At 27.7% G+C, this 8,376-nt stretch overlaps 2 protein-coding genes across 2 annotated transcripts in view; one reads left to right on the top strand and one right to left on the bottom strand.

Moving 5' to 3' along the window:
- The window catches only part of LOC119674309 (neurogenic protein mastermind-like), a 596,927-nt gene that overhangs the window by 81,852 nt on the left and 506,699 nt on the right, over positions 1–8,376 (top strand). The gene's annotated exons all lie outside the window — the stretch shown is intronic.
- Positions 2,566–8,307, bottom strand: LOC119676100 (tetraspanin-8-like). The gene is made up of 2 exons (XM_038087328.1): positions 8,089–8,307; positions 2,566–3,652 (listed from the first exon to the last, which is right to left on the bottom strand). The coding sequence occupies exons 1-2, from the start codon at positions 8,143–8,145 to the stop codon at positions 2,639–2,641; spliced, it is 1,071 nt and encodes a 356-aa protein (XP_037943256.1). The 5' UTR covers positions 8,146–8,307; the 3' UTR covers positions 2,566–2,638.

Raw genomic sequence — 8,376 nt, 5'->3', positions numbered from 1 at the left:
AGCCAACTTTTAGCAAGATCAGGCGAAAACATATAGGATAACATTTTTTAAACATAAAGGATATATTTTTGAACAGGTTAATTGAACAATGTTAAATAATACTCAACTTCTTTTTATTAATTTCAAAAAAAATATATTTTATTGTCATTGATATTTCGACTATAGTCTATAGTCATCTTCAGGGTACGCTGAATATAGGTATGTAATGGCCGATTATATTCGTTATATATATCATATAGTTTACTACGCTGTTATTTATTATACGACAGTATGATGGATTAGTCGACTTTAAATGAAGTTTCTTTTGTTATTGTAAACAATGTACAACTTTAAAGACCGGCATTTTGAAAATCAAGTACATAGAGTGTTGAAAAGGATTGCTCAGAATATCACAATTTATTAAGATTTATTGTCAATACATAAAACTCGAATACTGCACATTTAATTATAAAGTAATATATATAATTGTATTTTTCTGTTTTATAGAAGTCCTGTTATTAATCGTGGTGGCTTCAAATTGCCAGCTCAACGTGTTTTCAATGATGAATCTCATATATTCTCTCAAGCTGTACCCGAAGAACCTTCGCATTATGAAAAAGACTCATTTGTGGTTGATGAAGAAGAAGCTGACAATAATAAAGATACCTCACTTTGTCCATTAGAACGTGCTGAAAAAATATTAAAACAGCGTCGTCGGGACAGGCATAAATTTCCGCAAGTAGCTGAAGTTCAAAGACGCAGAAAAAAAATTATTGTCATTGATGATAGTTCCGACGATGATTAGGCTTTGAATGAATATTTATTAATATATATATAAGTTTATTTATATATTATTATTATATTATAAAATTATTATTAAATTATTATGTTATTATTGTGTACATAAAATATTAAAAAGTGTTCTCGGTTATTGAAGATATTTTCGAACTCAACACTCTAAACAAGAATGTTTTAAAATAAATTTATTTTTATATAAAATGTTTTATTTTATTTTTATTATACATATGTTTTTATTAAATGATATATTATTTTTATTATATTATGTTTTTTTTTAAATAACATATTATTCTTACTATATAATAATATACTTTTATTATATATTATTTTTTTTTATTATTTTATTTTCATTATAATATTATAAAAAGCAAATAAAAAATTTGCATTGTTATATATATATTAATTTTTTGTAAGTACATAATATATTGCATGATACATTGCATCATATTGTGTATATAGATACTATGTGAAGTGAAAGTATTTCAAATTAATTTTTATATAAGTTTATAATGCATCATACTTATATACATATATTTATTATAAATAGTTTATAAATAATTACAAGAATTGCAGTATTGAAAAGAACAAAGAATAAAATTAAAACAATAATGAACACCTAAAAAGATTTTTTGTAGAAAATATTGAACTTACCAAAAAGTGCTAGAAAAAAGCAATAAAATACTGTAAATATCACTTTATTTTATTGTTGTGCACAATATCCTTTATAAATACATGAGCTATGTCAGTTTTGTTGAATGGTATAACGATATAGTATACAAGTTGTTAATATAATATCGATTTAAGATTACTTATCTGTTTCATCTATTCTCCAGTATGTTTAAAGTTAACTTCGAAGTTTTGTGCTGAGTGACAGTATAACAGAGGGATGAACCCATGAGGTATAGTGCTAGACTATATAAATAAATTTTAACCTATAACACTATTTATTGTGGTGTTATACTATATAAATAAAAAATATTTATATATTCTAGCACTACACTTATAATAAGACTATCTATTATAACTAAATAATATAAATGTTTCCTCAAAGAAATTTATTTAACTTTATAGACACATAATGTGCATTTAAACATCACAAACATACAAAATACATACATACAAAAATACATACAAAATCTTTATCTAGATCTTATAAAATCCTCTTTAACTAAAAGAACTCTCAAAAGTTGAAATGAAAAGTATTCTTCTCTCTCTAAGGTTTCCAAATAGCATTAACTTTTGTCGAACTAAAATAGGATTTTTTAAGAGGTAGCGGAATAGATCTTAGATATAGCCTATGAATCTCGTGAAACCAAAAGAATTCTGCAAAGTTGAAATAAAAAATATATTCCAAGAATTGTAAATATATTCTTTATCTAATTTAAGTATGTAATGTTGCTTTAGGAGTATTAGAGCAGATCTTATTCATTAGGATATTTTAAGATAAATAGGAAATTGGTTATAGTTTATTATATATTTAATCTTTATCTGATTTGAATAAGATATGTTGCTTTAGTGGTAGTATAATAAATTTTATAAGATGCTATGTACCACTATTCAGTCCATATGAATAGTATAAGTATTTTAAAAGTAAGTTAGGAACAATACAGGAAAGGTTATTCTGGAGGTTCTACATACATGAAGTATTAAAAAAGTAGCATAATATATATTTGAAGCTAGGGTAAATTGTGGTAAAAAATTTATATAGTTGATCTATGGATAGATTATATAAACAGGATATATACTTTTCTATAAAATATACTTTGGTTTATTGTATATAAAAAATGAACTTAACATATAGCTTAATAAATAATAAATCTTATAAGAATATACATATATATATCCTCACTATATTTCTTGCTTAAACTAAATAGCTTCTGGTTGGTAGATTATAATCACTTGAGCTGGGTTTAAACGTTGTATTATGACGTTGCTTGTATAGATCACGTGGTTGTATATACACCTCTTTGAAATCTTCTGTTAATATTTGACTGGGTCTTGCAGCCAATATACGTGGTGTACTCATATCAAATTCTGGTTCATAAACATTTTCAACTAAACCTTGTCGAGATTTTGTACGTGTACGCATCTCCAGAAAACTATCAACTTCAACGCTCTTTCTAGTAATTTTTGTACAATTTAATATAATACATAATAAAACACAGAACTCGATTACTGCTATAATTAGACTGGCTCCTAAAAATACTACATATTGCTCTCTATACCAGTTGTCCAAATAGTTAAGACAGGTATCAGTGTAACGAAAGCGTTCATATTCTGATTTTTGCAACATTTGGCATTGTGTTTCATTTGCTGGTTTCGGATCCAAATATGAAAGTTTATTAGCAGAATTTTGTAGTACACAACATGTTAATGGTACGGCCCAATCACGTTGACCATAACCCTGTAATCTCCACATGGATGTATCATAATTTATTTCACTGTTCATGCCACAACAACCGAAACGTGTTTGTGCTAAGTCCATAGCAATTGTAAATTGCTCTTTACCAGGTACACCATAATTGCCTTGTAATGCTTTTACCATTTTTGATTCATCCAAACTAATTCCGAGACAATGTGGCCAGAGGGTGATGGCTAAGCAAGCAACCGATTCAGCAAGTAGAAGAACTACTACGGCGAGAAAATATAAACTCAAACAGCAATAGGTGTTCAAGCAAGAGGCCCAAAAACCCATTATGGCAGCGAGTACAGCTATTAGACCTGCTACAGCTAGACCTATTGAGATATAGTAGAATAATGGTTGTGGCAAATTGTTTAGTTGATCACTCGTGGCAGCTAATAAACGAGAAAGCAATATTCGTTTTGTATCCGTGAACAAGTAAAATCCCGATATAATCAATAACGTTCCACATGTCTGTAAATAGTAGAAATAAAAAGTTAAAACTTATATATATATGTATGTAATATAAATATTTATTATTTATAATTAAATATATATAAATTAACATATTACATATAAATATAAAATAATAGAAAAATTTTGGGTGTGCCGTATTAATCAACCGGGAGGCCCGAGCAAAGGAAAATGTTTGTCTTCAAAAAAATCGATGGAGCTAAATGCAAAGTAGAAAAATGGATTATACGATTAGACATTGTTTAAATTGTTTATAGAACAATATTGTGTTGTTCTATTTTTTTCATAGTCTATATGTCATTAATAAAACTCAAACAAGTGTAGCTTATGATCTGTTTACTTAACAGTTCTATTGAACATAATATCGATTCTATACATTGATAAAGTATAGGATCAGTAAAATGGTTTTATTTCTAATGATCAAGGCTTCATAGTCTTCAAGGAGTCAAAGTTTTTAATTTTGTTATATTAGTTATATTACTTTAACATTATTTTTAACTTCAGATGAAGTATTTTTTCATCGTTTTTTTTTTGTTATGGATAATAATAAGTCATTATTATAACTGTGGGAATTATGTTTATGTTTTTCCTTTTCCAGCCATTTGAAATATATAAATTTATTTCGATAAGACGATCATTGCAAAAATTTCAAATTATGTTAAATAGTTCAAATAAATAGTACAGACCTTCAATTGCCGTATCATATCACCATTTTTTTAAGTAATTAACAAACACTGAAAGCAATTTAATATTTAATTAAGACTTTTTTGAACCCATTTTTAAAAGAGTCATACGTATTATATTTCCAATTAATATTAAATAATGAATAGTTGACGAATACACTACACTGTATGATTCGAGTTAAGTTAAATATACTATAACAGTTTTTTGTTTTACATTAAAAATTAATAAAAAATATTAACAATAGCAATGGTAAAGTTTAGGTACTGAGAGATTTTCTGCTAAACATACAGATTACTTTCTACTGAAGTCAAGGACTATAAAAATTCTCCATCGCCGACGACTTCTTTTATCAGTAAAACAAGATACGTTGAAGGTCTTACCATGCATCACATCCTCAATTTGTTGGAATTAATGTGTTTCTGTATTAGGAATTAATTGACTTAGGCACGGTTCTAGACTTTATTCACAAAGCTTTAAGGGGCTTTGTTTAATCAATAGTGAAACTGGTACAATAGGTCTCTTCTGGCCGCAGTACCGGCTGTTGGGCAATTTTCACGTATACTCTTTATTATTATTATTAGGCACGGTTGTAAGGCAACCGTCTCATAAGGTCTTATAAGGTTTGCAATTAAAACCAATTGATTAACAAGATGTGGTTGAGCAGGTAAGTAAAAAGTTCTAAAACTATTACAACGACATTTAGTCATCTCTAAGTCCAAAAATTTTTTGTAATCAGGAAAACTATTACCTAACAAAGAAAAAAACACGATTACTATTTCTGGGGTGCCCCTATCAGAACAACGATTTCAAGTAACGATTTCTATTCTGAACAAATTTCTCTAATACACTAAATATTGATATAGTTTTGTTCTCAAGATATCGAGATTAAAAATTTGTACACCTTTTATATTGATAATATAAATAAAAATTATATAAACCCACCTAACAACAACTGATACAATGTATGATATTTTCAATAGGACAGCAGCGATTTTTCTTTTCCTCACAAGAAATCTAAAGAGATACGAAATAAACACTAAATCCACTCCGGTCAGATAAAAAGTCTGAGAGTCTGACAATCTGTCATATGGCAAAGTGGAAAAAGTTAGACAAAGAATAGAAGTTGCCTATTAGATTATTTACTTATTACTTAGATTCGTTGTCAAATTGAGGCGCTTCAAAATCTGATAAAATATCTTATACCAAAGTGGAAAAAGTAAGAAGAAGAATATTATATAAAGTATTAAAAAGTGCTATCGGTTATTGATAAAAGCAAAGGCAAATACAAAATTTACACTCTTGTCATATATATATATTTATTTTTTGTAGGTCCATATATATTGCATTAAATTGCGTATATAGATATTATGTGAAGTAAAAGAAAGTGAATAAACTTCAATTGAATTTTTATATAAGTTTATAATGCATCATACTTATACACATATATTTATTATAAATACAAAAATTGCATTATTGAAAACAGCACAGAATAAAATTAAAACAATAATAAACATTTTCTGTACAAAATCCCCCATAAATCATTTTTCCGCTCCATGATAATTTTAAGTTATACTACGGAGTTTAAGTTTTATGCCTTAGTCGAATTTAGCGAAAAATAGTTTATCGGAGTTCGAAGATCTCAGTACAAAATTGACATTAAAAATATTGAACTTACAAAAAAGTGCTGTACAAAAGCAATAAAATACTGTATATATCATTTTATTTTATTAATGCGCACAATAACTTATATAAACACATGACATGTTATAATATTAAAATGTAAAACGATATAGTATACAAGCTATTAATATAATATCGAATTAAGATTACTTATCAGTATCTTCAGTTTTCAGTTTTCTTGTCAGTTTCTAATGAGCTATTAAAATTATATATATACATTACTTAAAGCTAACCTTGAAGGAATATGTAGGATTATATATGATTCGTTTTAAATAAAATTAATTAATTAGCCTTTTCCATATTAATACAGACATAGGGAGTCTAAGAAAACCCGACTTATAAACTCTTTAACATCCCTAAAACGTGTTATCGGATTTGTTTGTGTTGTACTCATACATCTCTAGTTCATTGAAAAACCTTTTGTATTGAATCGGTATACGATAGATAAAATATTCTTTGTAGCCATCTGATGATTTTAATATCAAAGATATAGGCTGTTTGAGCATTATGAATATCACAAAACAGTACTCGCAGTATGGATGAAGAGGTGAGATGATTGATAGCAGACATGTGTAGGAAGAAAGGAGAAATATAATTGGAGGAACTTGGGTAAATTGAGGCTACCCTATTTCTACGTGAAGAAATCTAGACAATTTGATGGACGGAACTGCTTACATTTATGTGTGCTGAGGGACAGTAGAACAAAGAGGCGATGTCATGAGTTATAGTTCTGGAGTTGGTGCACAACTTAGTCTACATAGTTATAAATAATATAAAGATTATCTCAAAGAATTTCTTTATCTTTAAAGACATATAATCTGACATTTTAATATCTCAAGGAAATATCTTAGTAATTTTACATTAGATTACTAATTATTTAGATCCATTGTCAAATCGAAGCGCCTCAGAATCTGACAAAATGTCATATAGAAGGAAAAAGTTAGAAGAAGAATAGGCAACTTTACCTCGCTAATTACCTATTCGATATTAATGAACTCAAATTGTTTTTGATCACCGTCTTAATTTAAACTAAAATAAGGTCAAGGAGGTTTGATTATAAGTTGTGTAAATTTGAAGTGATTTTGTAATGGTTCAATTGGTCTAAATGGTGTCAAATTTCTTCAGATCGTTGCGTTAACTAAAACCAAAATAGAATATCGGTGATTTTGTTATATATTGTGTAAATTTGTAGCAGCTTCATATTAGTTCAATCTGTTTAAATGAAGTCAAATTTTTGAGATCGTTACCTTAATCTTAACCAAAATCGGATGTACGTGATTTTATTATTTATTTTGAAAATTTGGAGTAAAATTTCTTAAGGTCGCTATATTTACCTAAACCATAAAAATAATAATGACCCATGAGAACTTAATAAAGTCTAATTTTTTAGGTTTGCTGTCCATAAATATAATTAAAATAGGGTATTGGATGTTGTATTACACACTTTATATAATGTATGGAATTGTGTTAAAGTCTATATTTGGAAGCAACACTAGGGTATTGGTCTTCATGATCTTAAAACCGCCACAAAATATAAACTATTTGAATATTTTATTTAGTATGTAACACTTTTCTTCAAGAAGTTATTAAACTCTTTATAACCAATTTGCAATAATAACAACTTCCTTTAACAGTAAATAGAATTTCATAATTGTTTCCATTAAAATCAAATTTATAACTGCAATAACTCAACTTTATTATCGAATAATCGGTTTACTGAACATGACCGAGTGTTAATTACAGAGTATCAGCGACGCAATAGAAAAACTGAAACCCAAAGTGCACTCATTAAAGGTAACAATCCAACCCACAACAGTAATACCAACCAAAATAACAAGACCAACCGACTGTATTATATGAGGAAGAATTCAAAATGGTGAAGTGAATAGCTTTGAACTGTGCGGAGTGAAATGAAGGCAACCAACCATAACAAATGCCAAAATATAACAACAAATAAATATTTATAACAAATTCGTTGTTGTTGTTTAGTGTAAGTGAAGTAAAATGAATGGTTCGAGATCCCGCATATTATTAACAATTAAGGTTTCACTTTTTTTGTATCGGAAACTTACCAGAAATAAAAAATTACAACAATTTAAAAGGAATTTATGCTTCAGGCAGAAAGCCATTTTATCCGCATAGAATAGCACCTATGAAGCCGCTGAAGTTGACAAAAGAATCTCTGCTGAGACGGCAAAGAAGAATTACAGTTTCGAAGAGTTTTAAAACATAAGAACCGCACGATCAGCACAAACGCAGATAAATCTTCCATAAATTTTAAAAATAATCACATATCACGGTTCTACATTTTAATCCAGAATTTATTAATTATTTATACCAATTATTTTTTTTTTTTTTTT

The sequence above is a fragment of the Teleopsis dalmanni genome, chromosome 2, assembly GCF_002237135.1.
Source record: "Teleopsis dalmanni isolate 2A chromosome 2, ASM223713v2, whole genome shotgun sequence".
Taxonomy (NCBI): Eukaryota; Metazoa; Arthropoda; class Insecta; order Diptera; family Diopsidae; genus Teleopsis; species Teleopsis dalmanni.
The sequence above is the reverse complement of the archived record's forward strand: the minus strand, read 5'-3'. Positions and strand labels throughout refer to the sequence as shown.

Excerpts from the sequence above, each read along its gene's own strand:
- LOC119676100 (XM_038087328.1), bottom strand. The coding sequence starts at position 8,145 with ATGGCTTTCTGCCTGAAGCATAAATTCCTTTTAAATTGTTGTAATTTT. Across the intron at positions 3,653-8,088 it reads GTTGTAATTTTTTATTTCTG|ACATGTGGAACGTTATTGAT; the intron begins GTAAGTTTCCGA and ends TACTATTTACAG.